Below are 22,420 nucleotides of genomic sequence, written 5' to 3' on the forward strand. Positions count from 1 at the left end.
TTCTGACATTCCACAAAAGCTGTTGAGGTTTCTGTTCGATTTTTAAGGGCCACTGGAGGGAAGCGTAAAAAAATGCTGCTTCACCTTGTTGACGGGCGAAACAGGAGGAGAGGACAAGTTTGTGTTGTTACACTATGGGATGCCTAAAGCTTCTCTATTGAAAAGGACTGATTGGTCAGCCAGACACCTACCATGGTAGGGGAAGTCGCCACAGGACCAGAGGACTATGACTGCCTCTGCTCATATTTTATGTCGATCCCATGTCAAAATGTCTTGGGCTTGCTTCAAATATGTTTAGGTTATAACAGCCCCCCTGTTGCTCTTTGTATTGAAAGTTAATTAAAATCTAAACGTATGTATGACTACAAGCCATTTGTTAGGGGGGGAGAATGGGGAGCTGGCCATAAGTTTCCATTTCCTGGTGTGTGGTGGGGGTGTGTGTGTACAGCCAACGGGTGTCGGAGAATGTGCTTCGTACTTGTGGGTAGGAACCTTGCTGTGGTGCTGGTGTGTGGTTGTGGCTGTGTGTGGGTGGTGCTGTCTCATTCTACGGGTGTCTCCCAATGGTGATTCATTCGCTTGGTATACAGGGATGCTCTCATGAGCTAATTATATTTATGCAATCTAATATTTAATACATTTATAACAAGCTAACTTACCATATGACGAATGACAATATTTGGCCCCAACTTTTGGGGTATGAATCTGCTTAAGATGTTTATTGAAGTGCTTATTATCAGTGTTGCGTGTTTTCTTTTTTGTTTTTTTTGCCCCCATTAAACTTTGCTTATTATTTTGGTGTACTTTGGCTTTATATGGCTTTGTGGCTTATTTTTGGGCGTTGAGGACAGCGAACTGACAGGGACAGCGGCTAAAAGGTGCTTATTTTAAGCAGGGACAGGGAAGAAAAAAGGGGCAGGGAGAGGACGCACTGATACACACCTGAACAGGGTTCACTTCATATTTCCAGGCAGCTGCCTGCTCACCCCCTGTTGCGCAGGCCACACACTGTGCTGAATGGTGCTCTGGGTGTACCATGACGTGTGCAATGTATGTTCGTGTTCAAATTTTCTGGCTTTGTTCTAACCACGTTTGGTGTCCAACACACCCATCTTCACTAATCATATTTGTGTGTGTAAAGTGCAATTTTGAGAAAGAAAGCGTTTCCTGGAAGCTGTGGAGTGTTTGGCTGGTGTTAATCTGGTGTGTGTGTGTTTGTGTGTGTGTGGTGTGTGTGTGGTGTCTGTGTGTGTGTGTGTGTTGTGTGTGTGGTGTGTGTGTGTGTGTGTGTGTGTGTGTGTGTGTGTGTGTGAGGGCTGTGGTGTCATGCACAGGGTGGGTCACTTGTGCAGTCGTGCACTAGATGCCAAGAGGAAGAGCAATCAGGCAGCAGAGGAACCAATCTCAGGGAGGAGCTCAGGACAGACAAAAAAAGGATGACGACAAGGATACAGACAGAGACAGGGAGTAGAGAGGGGCACTGACACATCCATAAACAGGATCGTTGAACAGAGTGGAAATGATAGTTTACAACGAGGATGGCAGCTAATGTCAATAATTAAATGGCTATTCCATTAATACAATCAGATGTAAGCAAGTAAGAACAAAATAATTTACATAATCCTCATAATCACCAAACCAACTGGATGTGACTTCTTTATGACAATGACTTAAGTTTAATCCAACATGCATTTTTACTTAAGTCTCTCTCAGGTATTCATAAAATAATATTTTATTACTACTGCTCATATTTGTCAATTAGATATGAAGCTACAGGTTGGAGACTCTTATCTTACTTTAAACAGCTACCCTGCCTGGCTCTGTCCAAAGGTATAAATATATGCTGCCTATCAGCATCTCTAAAGCTCACAGCTTAACATTTTATACCTCCTTGTTTTAATTTAACTGAAGTATCTACAAATTATGTAAACATAACAAGTTGTGGCTGTATGGGAGGGATTACTTCTTGTCTGGACTCAGTGCTTGTTCCCTGACTGAGAGGTTGCTAGGCAACCGGCTAAGCTAGCAATGGCTGGCTACATATTTAGCTAGTATATATATTTATTTAGCTTTAGTAAGTCAGTACAGACACACAATCTTCTCATCTAAATTTGGACAAGAAACCGACTAAGTGTGTTTCCCAAAGAAACTGTTCCTATTCCTCCTTTCCCAAAGTAGTTTAACTAGCTGGAGCTGAGACAATCAAGTTTATAACAGTTAGCTAGCGTTATAGTATATCAACTTCATTTTCCTCTATTTTATTAACTATATAAACCAATTAATTGAAAAAAGAATGAATATATTAATAAATAATAATAAAAAACGTATCATTGGCTGCAGCAAGGCCTAATTTCAACTTGAAACAACAATGAATTAACCAAAGTTATTATACAAAGTAAAACATATAAAATATTTCTTAAATGGTTTAAAACAGTAAAATATACTAAAAATATAACTGTTTTGGTTCCTTTATTTTATACAATATATCATAACAAAAACGAATTCCTTTTCATGCAACTAATAGTGCTTGCACTCAACACATTTAAGATTAACTTTTATTTATAAGCAAACATTACTTGTTCCTTACTGTTGATGTTACTGGCAACATGTCCATTACATTATATTTATCATCATATTTGATACAGATAAATAAATATTATTCAAATCTTTCATTAGGAGACATGAAGCAGCAGATGAAATATAGATTGCACATTTCAACTCCTCTGATACATCTTTTCCCTCAACTCTAAAACTAATTGATCCAACATTGTGTGTTTTTCTCCACCTCCTGTAAGATTTCAGAGCTTTTCATCATAGGGAGTTATGCATAAATAAACCACAAAGCAGCTTGACTACACTCCAGTTCCCACAGTCCCACTGGTGTGTAATCTATGGATTTAGACTTGTGAGGGACAGGAACTCTTGTCCTGGAAATGTGTGGATGATTTGTTAAGAATGGAAGGAAGTTGATCCACGGGATGACAATACCACCTCTGCATCCTCAATAGATGAACAATCCAGCATTACATAGCACTCCAAAGATCCACTATTGTCAGCCAGCAGGACAGGGTAGGGTAAGAGGACGTGATGCTATTGATAAAAATTGTTTGGTGATGGTGATTATGTGAATTAGGTTGAAGATAACATCAAGCAGCGATGATCAAACATTGTCCCTGATGTTCTGGTCTTCCTCCTGCCGAGCACAGCTGAGAAAAACACCCACACATACACACACACACACACACCTGGAGAGAGCATAAAATGACTTGTGTCAACACAGCTGAGTCCCTGTCCCTCTCCTCGTCCTCCTCCTCTTCCTCTCCCTTCTTCAAGGTGTGTGTGTCCAACATCCTCCTTGCTATGGAGCCCTGTGACAGAAAGAGTCCCCGCCACGTCCACAAGCAACCACATCCTGAGTGTTACGCACAGACAGGAAGTGCTCCAGGGGAAGAAGAAGGTAGGTGAAGCACTGAAATACACACCGTGACTGAAAGAAGAGCTACTTTGGGGTAGTAACAGGATTCTTAGTGACCCTATGCAGTTGAAATTGTGGTTACAAACACAAAAAGCATCATGATATGAATGAGCTAAAAGGTACATTAACTACAGTTTGTCCTGGAAAAGCATTTGAATTGAATGTATCAGCAGATTCTTTGAGGAAAATTGACCAAAAATGCACCAATCTGATTAGATATGTTACAATTAAAGGAAGCTTCACTGTACAGTTTGCAGAGCTAAAGAAATATTGCATTCACAGGATCATATCACTTTTTGTTTTTACTTTCCTTCTTTGGCCACTTCTCTCACACACACACACACACACACACACACACACACACTCACACCTATATTAACACTTATCGACAGCTTGCATGTTGAGCTGCCCACTGGGTTGGAAGTAGGCAGGAGGTCTGGCTCAGAGACCCCTATTGTCTGCTTAGTGGGCCCATGGAAAATACGATTCCTGCCATTAGTGGCAGAGGTAACGGGCCTGAACCTAACATGAAAATGTGTGTGTGTGTGTGCGCCTGTTTTCCATGGTGTGTTAAGTGCCGGGTTGCTCATGCGGATGTTTGTGCTTCCATAGACGGTGGGTGTCCTGACTGTGGCAGAGGCCTTTGTGTCCGGAGTGTATCGCTGCATTGCCTCCAACTCTGCAGGCACAGACCAGCTAGACCTTCACTTCTACGTCACAGGTGATCCCAAAAAAACAAAAAAAAGTTGAATCATCTCCTCAGATGGGCGTTATTTGTTCTTGTCCACTTCTGGGGAATTTTTTGTGTAAATAGCTTACATATGAAATTACAGTTAGAAGTTTCACTCCCCTGAAACGTCTAACTAAGTAATTTGTAACTAGTGTCTATAACTTTACTCCCAGTCCTGATTGATTAGGCTGATATCAGCTGATCCACTACATGCTTTGTCATTGTTGGTTTGGCAAAAACATTTTTGTACTTATATTTTATCCTTTAATCTTAGTTTTTATCATCTTTGTCAACCTGAAACTCATAGAAAGGATGAACGTCAGAACCACCCCAAAACATTTTAATGTCAGACTGAAACTAGAAACTAACTGTTTCTTATGACTCACAGCATTTATCTTGTGATTTGCTTTCACACCACATACTCATACACTTACTCATGCACAGAGATTTACTTGTAGCCTTTAGTTAGAATTTTACAATATTTATAGGATTTAACCCACTGCCTTCTTTCCTATGTTGGAGGCAGTACTGGCAAAATAAACATGAAATTAACAGAACAGATTTTGCAAACAACACTCAATCCACTTGTTTGTCATGTCTTTGGCTTCCTAGGAAAAAACAATATGAAGTGGTTATACCCGATGCAGACTGAAAAATAGGTACCTGCACTACACCGCTGCTGTAGACTGTATATGGAGGTGTTACTGCTGTGTTCAGGTCGAGGAGACGCAGTGTCAGAGACGTGCACTGACACACTGCTGTAGAAAGAGGGTTATGCTCCAGAACAACAGATATCAGAGCTCAAACTGGAGTTTAGAAAGGACCTGGACCAGGAGTGATGGTGCAGCAGCTGCTTCAGTACACCAATATGTCACAAATCAAAGTGTGTTTACTTTGTTTTATATTTTTAAGAAATCTAATTTTAAAATGTCTTAAAGGCTATTTGGAAAAAAAACAATTGTGCTATATGGTAACAAATTTGAGCATTTTCAGTGACAATCAGTACTATACAGACACAAGTACTACAAGAACAGATATTTTACATACTCTAAAATGCACATTTATGAACGTGCATGTGTCACTGAAGAAGTAATACACACATTGATGTAGGTAAAAATACTTGGCAGAGCAGAGAAGTCTACGTGCTTTGGATACATACTGTAGTTTTTGTGCGTGGTGTGAGGTTAGATTTGTTATTAGGAATACAGGTTAAGGTTATTTTGTGTCTAATTTTTTGTGTGAGTGTGTGCATGAGTGTGTATGTGTCTGTGCGTAAGGCTGTGCCGAGCTCTTAGTGTGTGAGCAAGAGCGAAACAGGAACCTGGGGCTCTTATCGTTCCATTTCCCCGTGCAGCGCACTTCCTTGGACTGGCAGGTCCGCTTTATTTCGGGAGGCCTTGGGGTGTTCGGGAAAGATAAACACTATCTGCCATCAGGAAACTCTCGAGCCGTTTCCACGGGAAGTTTCAAATGGCTAAAGTAAATAAAAAGCCTTTTCACTGTATTCCACTAGCTGCTTTTACCCACAATAGCCATTCAACATTGTCGTCAAAGGTTACAAAAGTGGAAGATCGGTCGAATCAGCTCTCCTGGTTTCAGGCACCTGACAGGATCTGCAGTTCACATGTCGAGAAACTGAGAGGGCTCATTCATCAAGCAGGAGATCAGTAAAGGTTTATATTTTGTTCATGTTCCCTCTCCCTCACCTCTCCTTCCCCATCAATCCATCTCTTCTCTGGTTCCCCCCTCCTCCCCTCCCCTCCCCTCCCTCCTCCCAGACGTCCCAGGAGGCTTCAGTGTGAGCCAGGGGGAGGAACCGAGAGAGGGTGGAGACCTTCATCTCACTTGTGTAGCCAATAAGTACCTGTACACTGCGTTGTCGTGGCAACGGGTGAACGAAACAGAGGACGCCCATCCCCACAGCCCTGTCCTGATCGGTCAGCGGCTTGCATCAGGAGAGCTCTCCATCTCTCTGGTCCTGTTGCTAAGCAACCTGACGGCCAGAGACTCCGGAGCCTACAGATGCTCCGCCCGCCACCTCATCACCGGACAGGAGACACACCTGGACACACAGGTGGTGGTCACAAGTGAGTGGTCGTAAATTAAGGAGCATCACCTTTCTCTTCAACATCTATAATTATTATTGTTTATTTTGGGGGACACTTTAAATAATTAATAGATTTTAACAGATTGTTTTTTATTGTGTTTTTAGCCGGTTGCCTTTTTTTTTTTTAGCTTTTTTGCTACAAGAAATAAGTGAGCAAGTACATATAGATTTTTTTAATAATGCACTTTTCCAAACAAAAGTTACAAAGTGCATCACAATTAAAAACATCTCAAAACATCAGGCAAGATCAACAAAATAAAAAAATAACAACAAATAACAATTAAACTATGGAACCAACGAAGGGCCATAATCATTTCAATTTTTATAAGCAATTACATTTCTAACATCTAACACTACAATGTTGAAATTTAAGGGTTTTATTTAAAAGAAAATATATATCATTTTTAATTTGTAAAAAATAGGAGTTTTATTTCCTGAAGTTTACAGATTCAAACAGGGGGTGGTGTCCAGTGATATCTAGTCACTAATTACAGCCTTATTTAGCTCAGATCATATGACTGACAGAATGTAACCTGATAGGACAGAAGTCTGATTGGTCTGGGCGTTCAAGTTCAAATTCTTCATTCAATTTAGGCACCCTCATTTAATGAATCCAATTTTAGTAGTTTGATTTCTTTTACCTGAATTTTTAGAAGTAGGAATTCAAATCCCATAAATGATTTTTAAAGTAGAATACTGCAGCGCTATAGATTGCTATTTTAACACTATACTATACAATACTCAGGGGTCCCAGAGCAGAACAAGGGCCCTCTCATATTCCAGAGATTAAGAATATGTATTGTCTCAGCGCCCCAAGTAAATTGTGGTCAGGACCTTGAATTTGTGGCTCTTCAAACACAGATTAAAGCGTCAGACCTCCCCATGTTTTCTGTGCACATATGTTGCACATACATACAAACAAACAAACACCTACACACTCTCACAGAGTTTTGCTGCTTGGGAATTGGGTCCCCTTGACTTCCTGGGGCCCCACCCTGCCTTTGCTCTTGCGCTCCAGCTCAGCACCTCTTTCACGTGGGAATGAGTTCTTGTCTGGAGGAAGAGCACACAATGGCACTTCCCACAATGCCACATTTACAGGCCCCCACACAGGGCCGGAGGAACAATCAGCCAATCAGACACTGTCAGGCCCTAGCCCCCGTGGACAATCATCAATTGTTGTCATGGAGGAAGATAGGGGAAACAACAATCAGTCGCCTTGGTTAAGTGACTTTTCTTCATGTCTTTTACTGCTGTTCTTTATACAATCAGGGCCCAACGCGTCAACTTCCTCCCTCGGGACCTCCACGAGGGAATTACTAGAGAGACAGGGTGACCAGAAAGAGAGAAGAGGTGGAGCTAAAAGGAAAAATGGAGATGAAAAATTAAAACATGGGGATTAGAGAGATTCAGGGAGCAAGGACTCTAATTATAGTGTGTCACCATTGTGGTGTAATTATAGTCCACAAGAAGGAAACTAAAAAAATCTGCATCTAACTTATTGTGTGCACTCATAGGCCATCAACTGTCCCCATGATGAAATACTACATTGTTGTGGCTTTTTAGAAATGTGTGTTACCGGGTATTTCAGGGTGAGTAGGGGGCCCAGGAGAACCCAAATGTCAGCTGACTCACAGGTTGAAGCTGAGGCCACTCTTCTGAAAAATTGTGTCACTAACATTGCACAATTATTGTCCAAAAGTGGCACTGGTCCAGAAAACTGTGGGAAAAAATAGCCCTGGTTTCATTTCATTACAAATCTGTTTGAGTCTATAAATAACTACAACTGCACTGGGAAAATGTAAACACTGATCTTTTTTTAGGTAAATTGCATGGGAGGAAGACATTTTCAAATAATTTACTTTACTAAAAGTAGAAATACGGTAAAGTAAAAGTCCTCTATTCAAACTTAACGTAGAAGCACTAACAGCAAATGTCATTGAAGCAGCTGTTAGCGTCTTTTAGCTAATTAATTTGGTTTTCTGGCCCATTTATTTATATTTATTATAAACTGTTATTATAATCATATTATAATTAATTCTTAATCTAGAAAGTGACTATAGCTGAGAGATAAATGTAGTGGAGTAAAAATATAGTGGATTTGAAGTATAAAGTGGCATACAATAGAAATATTTAATTACAGTACTTGAGTTAATGTACTTTGTTACATAAAATGCCACACTCTTATACTTGCACACTTTTTTCTCCTTCTTTCTTTCTTTCAGTTTTGGAGCCTCCGGTGCTGCTCAATAATTTGACAGATTGCACCGTCAACGTTAGCAGCTCAGTGATCCTCAGCTGTCTGTCTGAAGGCATCCCAACACCAACCATCACCTGGTACAAGGATGAACGTGCTCTGTCTCAGGGATCAGGTAAAAAAAACAAAAACATGAATATACAAACTGTAGCTGTATTCTCGTGTCTAAGACTTTTCGCCACCATCATCAGGTATTGTGATATCACCAGAAGATGGGACCCTCCATATTGATCGAATTACAGGGGAGGACCAGGGCCTGTATACGTGCCAAGCCACCAATGAGAGGGGATCTGCAGAGAGCTCTGCCTATATATGGGTCAACGGTAAGTATCTGTATTTTCCAAGCATCTCTGCCTTTGATTGGCTAGTGTTTACTTCTTCTCAAAGATAGGACTCTTCCTTATATGGGTACGTCTGAATGTCTATTGTTCCCAGATCTGTAAATAGATGTATCGTCTGGATGTACAGACATATAGTACAGTATATCACATTGTTTATATGTAGTATTTATACACGGAGGAACGGTGTTTTAATTCTATTAATGGAAGATGATACGTCTGTTTATCAATTTCTGAGTAAACACTGATCAAAGAAGGTCTGAAGATAATCCAGTGAGGGACATTTTCAGCCTTTTGTTCAGTTTTCCTCATTCACACACACACACACACACACACGCACACACACTCATACGTCCGGTGATGGCAGAAGAGGCAGAAGGTTCTGCTACACACCCCAGTTTGAACACCCTTCCTAGCAGAAGGTGGATGTACTTCCTAGTCCGGGTCTGGAGAGAGGAGTGGCTGCGTGTGTGTGTGTTTGTGTGTGTGTGTGTGCGTGGCTGTGTTCTGATCAGCCAGGAAGGAAGCTGTCTCCCGTTTTTATTTCCTCTGGAGGAGCCCGGCCTGCATCTCAGAGAGGCTCCGCACTGTAGTGACAACATTTCTACTTGTTCGCATTAAAGAAATAAAAATAAATAAACTTGGGATTTAATGAGGAGGATGGGTGGTATCGTTTCTGGATTGTGCGGCAGTGAAAACACAGTGCCCCCATTTGGAAATGTGGAGAAAACAAAGCATCAAGCACCCAAGTAAAATGATTTATTATAATTTCCATGAATGATCATAAATGTAACATATTCAAGTCCTGTGCAGCTCACTGCAGGCCTTCTTAAGATTAAAACTGATCAAGCACCAATGTGTATTTGTGGTTTGTGTGTATGTGCAGGTGCTTCAGAGGCCTCATTTCTGGAAATTCCCACGCTCACCTGCACCTGTGTGGTGGCCACTCTATTCTGGCTTTTGCTCACACTCTTCATACGCAAACTGAAACAGGTGAGAGATATCCTATAAATGTTGCTCTCTGGTTTAATTAAATAAATATACTTTACATATTCTATGGATTCTTTTGTAAGTATACAAGTGCTTCACTATATAATTCAACCGACCTATTACTGGTGGGACGTATATGATATCCATTCAGCAAAAAATTTGGTTTTTAGTCTCAGTCTCCCTTTTCACATGTGTCATCGTTTTTTTACTGCATTATTGAAAGTAAGTGAATCTGTTTTTGTTGGTGGATATGTGTGGTTGCCAAGCTTTTCTCTAGGCAGTTGCAGTTTAATGAACATGTTGGTTTGTTTTAGCCACAGTGTCAATACAAACTGCATACTTACAGTATGTAAGTGTAAGTGTACAGTAGTACAGACAAGTGTGTACTACAAGTTTTTAGATCTATTTCCCATCTTACAGGCCACCTTTGTCCCTTTCATGTTTACACACACATCAGTACACTATAAAGAACAACCGCACGTTTGGATGTTGAATGGATTAGATTAGATTAGATTTAAATGTGTCACATGTTTAACATAACCTGGGACATGTATTAAGAATAACAGAATAAGTTACAATTCAGTTACAATAAAATGATACATTAGGGATATACTGTATATAGTTTCAGTTCAGTGTACAGTGGAGTACACTCATATCCTCCTCATAAATATAATACTTTTTTGCTCCATAATTTAAGATCTCAGATGTTGTAAAATAACAACAACAAATCAATACGTGTGTGTTAGTATATTACGAAATGTCCCAGAACAACCTCCACCATACTACTACACCACAAACACTAGTATTGTACATTGTCTTTTCTGTAGCTGAGAATGTGTTTTAATGTTAACTTATTTTTTTATTTTACAAATACAACAACAACAAAAAAGCCCAACAGCTCAAACACCAAACCAGAATACCTGTCAATTATTCTGGACACCGGAGAGGGGCCAATAGAGGAGCAGTGTGAGAGACTGCAATATGACCCCAACCAATGGGAGTTCCCCCGGGAGCGGCTCAAATTAGGTACACTTCTTTATCTTATTAAAATAAAAGATACAAGAAATGGGTATTTTTAGCACGATCTACTTCAACTGTGAAGGATTATGGGAATGCTATGCTAACGATGGGAGAGAGGGAAGGTATTCAAGATCACATAACAGAAACGAAGACTTTCTCATAGGTCTTATCAGATTATTATTGGGAGTGACTCTCATTCCATTAATCAGACTTTGTGTCTGTGTTGTCTGTGGAGAGCTAATCAACCCCAGCAGGGGGTGTGTAAACTGTGTTGACTGGAACTAATGAGCACTCACTATCATCAGGGTGGGATTGAGGTCTAAAGTCTTATCTCACGTCCTGGATGGATGATAATAGTAATTAATAAAGTTGCTCAGTTAGACACAAAAGCACACCTCCCTTTCCCTCCCTGTCAGTCTCACCCACATTCTTTCTCTCTCTCTCTCTCTCTCTTTCCCAGGGAAACCACTGGGCCGTGGAGCCTTTGGTAAGGTGATGCAGGCTTCTGCGTTTGGTATAGACAACGCCACCAGCTGCAGCACTGTGGCTGTGAAGATGCTCAAAGGTACAAGACTGGATCCCTGGTATCCTGAGAAAAATAAAATCACAATTGTGCAAAAACATTAGTACATTTTCTTTTCTGACTTTTGTCCACTAGAGGGAGCTACAGCCAGTGAATACAAAGCTCTGATGACTGAACTCAAGATCCTCAACCACATTGGACATCATCTGAATGTAGTCAACCTTTTGGGAGCCTGCACCAATCCGGGAGGTGTGTGTGTGTGTGTGTGTGCCTTTTTTTGTGCATGTTTAGGTACACTATGAGCTATGTAGATATTTTTTTTTGTGTTAATGCCTTCACACTTTTTTTTAGATGTGTTTATTTTTTGTGTGTGCAGGACCACTGATGGTCATTGTTGAGTACTGTTGCTATGGAAATCTATCTACGTTCTTGAAGAGCAAGAGAGAGGTGTTTGTGCACAACACAGTGAGTATAATAGCATAATGAAAGATGGTGTCACGATAGCCGTTTGTCACACAAAACAGGACCTCCGTGTCTCGCCAACAGAGTTCACACATCTTCTTGCAGTTGAGAAAAAACAAAATGACCCCCCTAACTGCACACAGTTACAAAATGATACACTCAAAAACTAACTTCTGCAATCTGTTTGAGGTCTGAATGTGTTATCTGTTCTCAAGCAGGATGTTTACTTCTCTAATTTCTTTACAAGTTTAGACATAACTAAAAACTGTGGCCTCAAATGTCATGTTCATGGAAAAAAACATGTTTAATAATAGCTCAAAAAATTTCAGAAGACACATTAGCCTTTTCTCATTCAACATTTGCTAACAATGAACTGATTTCACCCTATCTCAGCTGGCCGGAGGAAAGGATGGAGGGCCAGGTTGTGTCTGTCTTGAGTTTGATGAGAAAGACGAGAAAGAGAATCAAATGGGTAAGACAGGAGCTTAGTGAACATTTACCTGTTTGTGCATCATAAAACTGCTGTATTACATCCCCGTGCACCCTCTCTGTCTTCCTCTAGATCCCAAATCTGCCTCCAACTCTCCTTTATTCCTGGAGGATCTCATCTCCTTCAGCTTCCAGGTGGCGCGAGGGATGGAGTTTCTGGCCTCTCGCAAGGTCTGACGCTCAGTGTGTGTGCACGGATGCAGGTACACATGTGTGTTTCATATATATGTCATTATTTGTGCTCTCTGTGTTTCTACGTTAGTGTATTCACCGAGACCTGGCAGCCAGGAACATCTTGCTTTCTGACAATAAAGTGGTCAAGATCTGTGACTTCGGCCTGGCCAGAGACATCTACAAAGACCCCGACTACGTCCGCAAGGGAGATGTGAGTCCACAGGAGCCATCTGGTTCTAAAATCCTCCATCTGAAAAATATTAGATTTACTTTTTTTATAAAATAACAGATGACATCTCAATAAAGCTTTAGTTTGGGGGTTCAGTGCATTTTTTTCTTTGTGTTTTGGCACTGAAAGCATTCAACCAGTAGACCTGATAGTAACATGAATCAAGCCAACAGGGGAAAAATTGCATTTTTTACTTGATATGTCAAATTAGATATTCTGGCATTTAATTACAGTATTTATTTTTTTTATAGTATATCATGTTTTAGAATTAATAAGCTCAGTCAGGCTAGTCATAAATAATTCTGATTAAAACATATGAGAGTTTTTGCATTTTTATACCTAAGTAAAGTAAATTTACAAGATAAACAACTTTTACTTTCTTTTAGAAAGATTTAACAGGCAAAACAAACTGTATTATATTTTATAAGAAATTCTCAGTAAATGACAAAATTTGTAGTTATTTATGTGGTTGAAACAGACAATTATCTATTATTATTATACATAATGTGAACATAAAATCAAACAAAGTGAAATCTGATACATTCAATCACATTTACATGTCTAATTTGAATGAATCTTCTTCTTAACTTCTGCTCTCATGAACTTGTTGCTTGTTCTCAAAATATTAAGCAATAAACATCACAAAACATTTTATCACAAAAGGATCTGTGGCCTAAGGACTTTTCAACCGGCCAAACACTAAATGTTTCCTCTTTTATAATCCCTTCTCCTGTGATCTGATTGGCTGACAGGCCCGCCTCCCTCTCAAGTGGATGTCTCCAGAGTCCATCTTCGACAAGGTGTTCACCACCCAGAGTGACGTGTGGTCCTACGGCATTCTGCTGTGGGAGATCTTCTCTTTGGGTAGGAAGCTGTGTTACCAAGCTTTTGTTCGAAGCATAAACAAGAAGTGGACAAAATAACAGAAATGCAATCCGATACAGAAGCCCTGCAACAAATACTGTGATCTAATACCTCATGGTTTTACATTTTTAAAACCATGTTTGGACAATGTTGATTCAATTCTCATCCTGTTCGCATATTGATGTACTGAAGTGTGTGTGTGTGTGTGTGTGTGTGTGTGTTTGTCTAACAGGAGCTTCCCCGTACCCTGGTCTTCAGATAGATGAAGAATTCTGCCACAGGCTGAAGGGTGGAACAAGAATGCGTGCGCCTGAATACAGCACACCAGAGATGTGGGTGGATTTGTTTTCAACACTGTTACTGAAATCATCAGGGGAGGTGGCGATGTAGTAAACAGAAAAACACAGTTCACTTAAGGGGAAGGGAGTGGTTCAAAGCTTCATGTCTTCTGATGTGACCCAGGTGGCGATACTGTTAGTGTTTTGGATTGAAAGTGAAACACTATAACTGTATGTTTGTGTGTACAGTTACAGCACAATGCTGGCATGCTGGGAGGCCAGTCCCTCAGATCGACCCACCTTCACTAACCTGGTGGAGACCCTCGGAGACCTGCTGCAAGCGAGGGTTCAGCAGGTCAGGATTTCTTTAGATGTGACTTCTTCAGGCTTATGGTTTATGTATTATTTAATGTTTCTCAACCTGAGGATGAGGTACATAAAAGGCAAAGACACAAATAGTCTTACAAATACCCCAGTTTCTTCCTTCTCTTGAACAGGATGGGAAGGATTACATCCCTTTGGGATCTTTCACGACTGGAGACCCTGGTCGCAGTGAGACCTTTAAAGAAAACCCCCTTGCAGTCACAAACCTGAGGTGAGGAAACAAGAGAGAGGAAGTGAAAACCTTGTGTTTTCTGATCCAGTGCACCCTGACTTAAGATGTTATGTATGTGTGTGTAATCAAGTACTGTAAGGAACTGCTGTAGTATAATGAATATAAAAGAATTGAGAAAAATGACAAGTGCAGATGTGAAAGGGATGAGAGACTGTGTAAAGAAACTGAAATTAAATTCAGAAACAACAGGAAAGGTTGAAAAAGTAGAGAAATTTCCAACTTGTGTTGACTGTGACTCTAATCTATACAGTTACATGAGGGGTATGGCCACACTTCAGATATTTGAGGAACTGCCTTGCGAGGAACCAAACAGCCCTGACGTAAGGAAAACCCCTTCACTTCTGCTTGCATGCACACACACGCATCTTTACTTTTAAAGGTACATGACATTAACTGCACGTTTGCTTCAGGATGAGCAGAGCGACAGTGGCATGGTCCTACCATCTGAGGAGCTGAAGCATCTGACGTGGAATAACGGCACCAAGAACCGGAAACTCAGCAGGTGGTGATCTAATCTGTTCCCTCTAAACCTCTGACTCGCCTCTTAACAGCCCAGACATCTCATCATGACGCACAGTGATGTTGCACACATTATAATGTTTTCAGTTAAATACATAGATTACAATCTCTACTGCTTGTGATATGTCTCCAAAGAAGAGAAGTGGCTTGTTGGTTCTATGAGGCAAAATACTAAATAAGTCATACAGACATTTTGTAAAAAGATGTTTTAAATAACATAAAACATAAAATAAAACATTTATTAATCAGTAAATCCACTAATTAATGCATCATGTTCACTTAATGCATAATAAAGAAGTTAATTTGTATGTTTTTTTGGTGTTTAGGTTCTTCTCCTTCACTAAGTGCCGGGACAACCAGGTGCCTTTCCTGTGCAATGACATCACAGGTCTCCATGACGACCAGCCATCTATCTTGCCATGTGATTGGGAGTCTGACGAAGACGGCTCCCCTCCTCCAGACTACAACTCTGCTTTTCTTTACCCCTCACTGTAGCATCTTCTCTAACTCTTTGACAACTTTCACAGGGTATATGATTTTTAGTGAGTTGGAACTCATACTGCTTTTTAATCTCTGCTGTTTGCATCCTCTACCTCATTATATCTCCATGTAGTCTTCTCTCCTCTTCCTCCGCTCTCTCTTGATGTTTTTTCCTTTAAAACCATATGCTGTCGTACAACAAAGCCTCCTCACTGTTCATCTTCATTCACCACACATAACGCCTTCCAAGAGCAGCTAGGTATTACCTCATAGTACTTACCACACGCAGTTATGGAGAATGTATTTACTGACCTACAACTATTAGAGCTTATTGTATTGGTACCTCATGTGCTGAGCTTTGTGAAGAGGAACACTGCTGTATGAAATAATTGTTTCTCCTGCACAGCTACTATATGCTGGAAAAAAAAGTTAGCCACTGAATTATAGTATGTATATCAATATATATCTGTATTTATTTGAATGCTGTAATCATTTGGACTTGTTAATCAAGTCTGTATCTGACCTTTTGTGAATAAATGTACACTCAGTTGCCAATTTATTAGGTACAGCTAGCTAAAACTAATTAAAGGCTAACAAAGTCTAACAGCACTGCAATAACTTTTATAAAGGTTATAATGTTCATTTGTATTGCTTTAGAAAGGTGCACCTCAATAGTATCATTGAGGGTGGACAAGGTATTAGAAACACCTTAGTGGAATACAAACTACAACCTGCAAAATCACCAGTTACAGTTGAATCGTCTCTCGAAAAGGTTTCAACAAAAACATTATAACCTTCATGCACAGGATTAATTGCAGACAGTTTGTATTAGACTGTGCTGGTTTTAGTTAGATGTACCTAATGATCTGGCAAGAGTGTATATTTAATTCTGTATTAATTATCCTTAAAACAGAATCGACACAAACTCATATCCCTGCTGTTTTGTGTTATATATGCCATTAGTGTCCCCTCCATCGATTGCTGTTGCACAAACCATTAGAACAGTCTGTCGATTGACAAAAGTCAAATGGTCCCCAGTTCCAGCTCCTCAATTGGGAGGATTTGCTGTTTCTTTGCTTTAGGTGGCAGTAAATTGATTATATTTGGTTATATGTTAGTTAGGCAAAACAAGACATTTGAAGACATCAACTTTTTGTCAAAATACCAGTAAAAACAAAATTCATAATCACAACAGATAAATGGTTAATGAAAACAATCATTACTTACAGCCCTAAAACCAACAGTATTGGCATCTAACCCACTTTTTAAAAGATCTATACACACCTGCTGTTAACATGTTATCTGTTTTAAATGTGGCCGGATAAGGACAGTTTAAGCCTCATGATACAGCCATTTCACTGTGTAATACATTAGCAAGGAAGTGCAGAAGTGCTTGTATTTTTTAGTTGTTCTAAAGATAATTAATGATTGAAGAATTTCATTATAATTCATTGTAATGTCCCCAAATGTAAAAAAAAAAAAAATCAGATCCTGCATGTATCACTTTTGGTATTCTTTATTAAAATACTGCTGTACACACAAATATTGCAAAATTTGAGACAATGAACACAAGAGGGGCATAAAACATACTAAGATGGTGATTGTAGGTGTGTTGATGTGGAGGAGAAGATGGCCATCACTAATAATAACTGGAGTGTGTGTTATGATGTCGGAGATCGTGATATGAGCACTGATGCCGTGTGGGCCGAGTTGGGGGGGGCGTGTGTGAGTATGAAGTGTCTCTGTGTGTGTTTTGAGGATTTTCTAAAGCACCACATTCACCAAATATGTTTTTGTCTGTTCATTTCACTAAAACAGAGGAAGTAGTACATGATCTAACACAGCCAGCTCCCTGCAGGTTTGTTGCCCACAAGTACAGACCATTGACTTCCACGACAACCGACTGCAGCCAAGACAATGTTCTTGTTTTATGCCTTTCACCTTGATCTGCCTCATACGAGTGACCTTGTTTTTCTACGGTCTTACGTTTGTACACATTCGCCAAAAAGCTACTGAAAACCAGATGAAGGCAAAAGAACCAAGAACAAGAGTTTTGATTGATCTATAGACCGATCTGGCTGAAGCAGGTTTGCACCAAATTCATTAAGTCAAGAGATTTAAATCATCAACGGGATATGACCTGTGCTTAAGGGCAACATGAAATCCCTCACAGCATGATCGCCACAATGCTGTCAACTTCCTAAAACCTCAATCTGAAGACGTCCCACCCACTCCCACTGTAGCTCATCTATCTGACTGGACAGGGGGCGGCCAATGACAGCCAAACACATTCAATCATTGGGCCCCTCCAGCTGTTTGTCATCCTGAGAGAAATCCAAGCCATTCGAGTGAGTGCAACAGCCAGCGTCACTGCTTTGTCTCCAGCACATTGTATATCATGATCTTTAAAAGTCAAATAAAAAACAAAACAAACTGTTGGTGCCCTGTTCCTATTCACGCTTTCACCCCTTCCCCTTTCCCTTTCCCTAAACCCCTGCTGGAATTGGTCCACAGATTAATAAAGTTGAATTGAGGCAAAAAATGAATTGCCCTCCCATTTCCCACCATGCATTCCTGCACAAAATCTGAGCAAAGAGAAAAACCAGCTAGAAAAATCACAAAAAGCATCACTTTTTCTCAAATGTTGAGGGGCCAAGACCCCCTGAGGAGGGAGCGAAGTTTGGGATAAAAGCAGGAAGAGGAGGGGAGAGTAAGAGAGACAGAAAGGGGACGTTGTGGGGAGGGAGGGGGACAAAATAAGGACATTCCACAAAGAGGCAGCTGTGGCTCCACCTCACTAGAAGCCCCACCCAAGGGCAACACCCAAGTGCTAGACAGCCAAACCAAAATGACCCATCCTTGAGCAGTTCATGTCACGATAGTGTCCATTAACCAAAGGTGGTTGCTGCATACGTAACAAACACTTGGTAGACGGCATCAGGAGAAGACACCCCTTCCTCAGTGCCAACAAAAACCACGTTTAACCCCCAAAATCCCAGTCCACGTTAGCCCACCCACCCACACATATGAGCCTGATGTTCCACAATCTCCTGAACTAAAATGTCAGAAATCCATAGATATTTTCCAGTTTTTAAGAACCCTTCCCACCCACCCAAGTGGTTTGTCCTTTCTGAGGGGGAACCAACAACCAAGGCAAAGGTGGGCTGGCCCATTTCATGAAACTGGTGCCATCCCGCCCCAATAAAAGCCTCGAGTGGTGTGTCCCAACTCCTAGAGCGTCACAATGAAGGGGTGTGGTCTCCAACTGGAAGAGAGACAGTCGATAGAAAAGCTGGATTTCTTTTTTTGTTTGTTTTCATTCTTAAGTCTGCTCTGGTATTTATGTCCGTGTGTGACTTTAGCTCTCTCTGTACACCCTGTAGGCCACTCACACATTTTAATAAAAATAACAAAAATTAACAAAAAAATTAAAATCTTAGTGCATCCTCCTCTGAAAAATAAACCCCAATTGTAGAAATAAACAATAAAAGCAGGAAAAAAGTTCAAAACCTCATGGTTTGTTTTTCGTTTTTGTTCCCCAAATCTAAAAAAAGGTCATCATACTCGTTCATCACAGCTTCCGTATTTGTCCTTTTTCTTTTGCGTTTTTTTTCCTTTTGTTTTATGATTTTCAGCTGCGGGGTTTAGGAAAACTAAAAAAAATACACTTTAGAAAAAAGCCTTCCTGGTGTGACAGGGTCAGTGTATGTGACTGAGGTTCACGAAGCCCTGCCCCGCTGCCTTCGCCATGCTGATGTCATCTCCATGAGCCTGGTCCTCCCCTGTAGTGCAATAGTGTGCTCCAGATCCGGGAAGTCCCACCCCGGGCCCGAAGAGGGCGCTACAGAGAGCCGGAGGCTGCGGCCTGCAGCTCCTGGAAGGTACTGTCGAAGCAGCGCTTCAGGTCCGAGTAGGTCACAACCAGGACGCTTTTTTCATCCCGAGACACCAGGCTGATCTTCTCAGGAACGCCCGCGTCCAGCTGTGTCAACACAAGAAGATACAGTAAAAATACAGACAAACATCTGCAAACATATGGCTGCTTGATTCTGAAAGAAAAATCCTTGGAATATTTTAAGGATTTTAAGTAGAGTTTCAATAATTTGTTGATTAACAGATTGGTCAATCGTTACAATCCTCTTTATAACCAATGGAAGTCATTTTCTAAGCAAAAACAGTCGTAAACCTCCAAAGCTTCTCACATGTGAGGATTAAATTTTCTTTATCTTATGTGACCAAAAACTTGTAATCCCATTCTCCTCTAGACATAATATTATTGTTATTGTGAATATGTTAGCATGCTGGTGTACATCCTGACAGAGCCACTAACATCGTTGTAGATTCTCAGTCTTGTTTCAAGTCGGATTGGTACCACATGGAATTTGGGTAGAAAACTTGACCTGCATTCGAATGCAGAAATCTGAATTCCTCAGCTTTCCACGACACTAAGTAAATGTCACGTCATCCATCTGAGACGAAAGGAACTAAGCAGATAAGACTTGGAGCTCTGTGTAACATCACCTTGGGCTTCAGCACATTGTGCCTGTGACAAATTTTAATTTCCGACATCTTGCCACCAAATGATTAATCAAGAAAATAATCAGCAGCTTAAAATGATATTAAAAAAAAGTAATTAGTTAGCTGAAGCACTAATTTTAAGCAAGTACGTAGGTGGCCAGAAAGATTTCATGCAGAACTACAGATTAACATATGTAGCGCATTTAACTGGTAAGTGAAAGGTTGTGTGTGCAGACTTGTGAAATGCAAAATGGCACAGCTTTAACCAGCATCACACTTTGTGAGAAAAGAAGAACAATAGAAATGAGAAAATAAAGAATTACGTGATAAATCTATAACAAAGTTAAGTTGGATAATATGTTTGTTTTTTTTCTTAGGGCAAACAAACTAGCTTGAAAGTGCTGAGATATTAGCATATCCGCTGCTCCTGCCCATAACCAGCTGGTAACCAAATACCAAATGTCACTGGTGGAAGTAGGCCAATAATAGACCTGCTTTCAATCTCTCTTTTCTGCAAACAGATGGCAAATGCATGCAAGTGTTTTTAGTCAGTGCATAGGAAGCATGAACAGATGTTACAAAAATAGGCCACTATGACTAATGACTTCATTATTATGGACAACTTTTTCAAATGTATGGCTGTGGCTATTATTAGTGTAATTTAAAGAAAAAGAGAGAGAAGAAAGTTCACTGACTTTGTTGAGGCAGGAGACAATGTGGCTGAGGTCGATCCAGGGCGTCCCAGCTTCTGTCACCTGGTGAAACAGGTGATCCCGGAAAAGCTTCAACAGGTAGCGGTCGCCCGTCTCCGACCACGTCGGGTCCTTCTGAAACCTGATCCACACAACACAAGGTCACAGACTAGTAACAGAACCACAAGTCACTTATATTGGTGGATCTTTAAACTGCTACTTACTCTGGCCGTTCGTTGATGGTGCCCAGTTTGGCCAACAGGCGGAAGAGACGGCCATTCTGCACCTCCTGAAAATAAACGATGATTTGTATTTATTCATTTTCACCAGCCACAAACATTTTTAAATATTATTTTTGCCTTCATTGTACTCGGTATCGAACCATGGATGTTGCGGTTTCTGTAACCACTCATCTACCAGGGCGCGCCAGCAGTTCCAAACATATTCAGAAAAATGGACAGTCAGCATCCCTTAAGAAGGTTTTTTGAGCAACTGCACAAAAAGGATACTCGTGGAAAGTTGCATCACAGAAATAAAACTTAAAAACCAGACTTTAAAGTAATCATTTTCTTAACAGACTTAAGATGGTACAAACTTAAACTAACAAACTTTTAATTTGGCACTAAGTGAGGAAAATATTCTGCTGCTGCTGGAGGCGGTAAAAGACCGGGAGCCGGGTCCAACGCTCTGTTTACAGCTATCTTTTTCCACTATTGTGGGTGATTAGTATCTTGCTAAAACACAACCCACAATACAGCAGTTTAAACATAACCTAACAGGCCTACACCAGCAGAGAAGTAGGACATGTCTGGTCTGTGTTTATTATGCAGGCTACAGGGTGTCTGGTTTTCTGATCAGTTCAGCAGTGTTGACAAAGCTTCATACTAAAAGATAAACAGCTTGAATTAGAAAGATCTGTCAGTCGTATAACCTGCTTCAAAATAAAGACCTGGTCCCACTATCCTCAGCCACTATTTCAGGATTTACAGTATGGTATTTTAGAGAAAATGTGCATATTACAGCATAGCCTAAAAATATAATTATAGGTATCATTTATAATCAAATTCTTTAATCAGAATTTAAAGACCTCTTGCAGCAAACGAAAAAGGTCAACTTTCAAGTGAATGATGTAAATGAAACATCATCATCATCATCATCATCATCCATATTTGTATATATGCTATCAACCAAAGCTTCATTGGGGGGTGTGAGGACTTCTTGATTTCCAGGGCTGTAAGAAAACTTTAAAAATATATACAGTAGGGCTATATCTCAACATTTTATTCATTTATGTTAAGAACACTAAATTAAATTGTTAGTTTTTAAGTTTATTAAGACATAAACTTGAACTCATCCTGCATTAGAAAAGTTCAAACAATCAAGGAGCTTCTACAGAGTCCGCCATGTCGAACCACGTTTCTGCAGTAACCCAGAATAGACAAACACTGGCTCTAGGTAGGTTCTCCTGTGAAAAAGGGAGGGAGACTCAGTTGGTTGCAATCTGCAACTTCCCCACTAGATGCCACTACATCCTACACACTGGACTACAAGTTCTTCAATCTAAACATCACAATGGAAAAGGGTATTTAAGTATACTAAAGTAAAAAAACTTTCCCTTTCAGTGTCTTCCTATTATGTCTATTTTTTTTCATTTGTTGT

At 40.3% G+C, this 22,420-nt stretch overlaps 2 protein-coding genes across 2 annotated transcripts in view; one reads left to right on the forward strand and one right to left on the reverse strand.

Annotated features, from left to right (window-relative positions):
• Window positions 1–17,984, forward strand: part of flt1 (fms related receptor tyrosine kinase 1) — a 32,853-nt gene extending 14,869 nt beyond the window's left edge. The window contains exons 11-30 of the mRNA XM_035654841.1: window positions 3,334–3,457; window positions 4,088–4,196; window positions 5,984–6,292; window positions 8,538–8,684; window positions 8,761–8,892; window positions 9,794–9,900; window positions 10,788–10,923; window positions 11,378–11,482; window positions 11,576–11,689; window positions 11,817–11,905; window positions 12,296–12,374; window positions 12,465–12,562; window positions 12,654–12,776; window positions 13,547–13,658; window positions 13,891–13,990; window positions 14,186–14,291; window positions 14,434–14,531; window positions 14,803–14,872; window positions 14,963–15,054; window positions 15,398–17,984. Of these exons, the coding sequence (XP_035510734.1) occupies window positions 3,334–3,457; window positions 4,088–4,196; window positions 5,984–6,292; window positions 8,538–8,684; window positions 8,761–8,892; window positions 9,794–9,900; window positions 10,788–10,923; window positions 11,378–11,482; window positions 11,576–11,689; window positions 11,817–11,905; window positions 12,296–12,374; window positions 12,465–12,562; window positions 12,654–12,776; window positions 13,547–13,658; window positions 13,891–13,990; window positions 14,186–14,291; window positions 14,434–14,531; window positions 14,803–14,872; window positions 14,963–15,054; window positions 15,398–15,566 (2,419 nt within the window). The 3' untranslated portion in view covers window positions 15,567–17,984. The remainder of the gene's footprint in view (window positions 1–3,333; window positions 3,458–4,087; window positions 4,197–5,983; window positions 6,293–8,537; window positions 8,685–8,760; window positions 8,893–9,793; window positions 9,901–10,787; window positions 10,924–11,377; window positions 11,483–11,575; window positions 11,690–11,816; window positions 11,906–12,295; window positions 12,375–12,464; window positions 12,563–12,653; window positions 12,777–13,546; window positions 13,659–13,890; window positions 13,991–14,185; window positions 14,292–14,433; window positions 14,532–14,802; window positions 14,873–14,962; window positions 15,055–15,397) is intronic.
• pan3 (poly(A) specific ribonuclease subunit PAN3) overlaps window positions 17,052–22,420 on the reverse strand; it is a 17,739-nt gene continuing 12,370 nt past the window's right edge. The window contains exons 16-18 of the mRNA XM_035655036.1: window positions 20,986–21,050; window positions 20,765–20,903; window positions 17,052–19,533 (exon numbers count right to left, since the gene is read on the reverse strand). Of these exons, the coding sequence (XP_035510929.1) occupies window positions 19,393–19,533; window positions 20,765–20,903; window positions 20,986–21,050 (345 nt within the window). The 3' untranslated portion in view covers window positions 17,052–19,392. The remainder of the gene's footprint in view (window positions 19,534–20,764; window positions 20,904–20,985; window positions 21,051–22,420) is intronic.

The sequence above is a fragment of the Morone saxatilis genome, unplaced genomic scaffold, assembly GCF_004916995.1.
Source record: "Morone saxatilis isolate NCDOM2014 unplaced genomic scaffold, NCSU_SB_2.0 Contig0, whole genome shotgun sequence".
In the NCBI taxonomy this organism is placed as follows: domain Eukaryota; kingdom Metazoa; phylum Chordata; class Actinopteri; family Moronidae; genus Morone; species Morone saxatilis.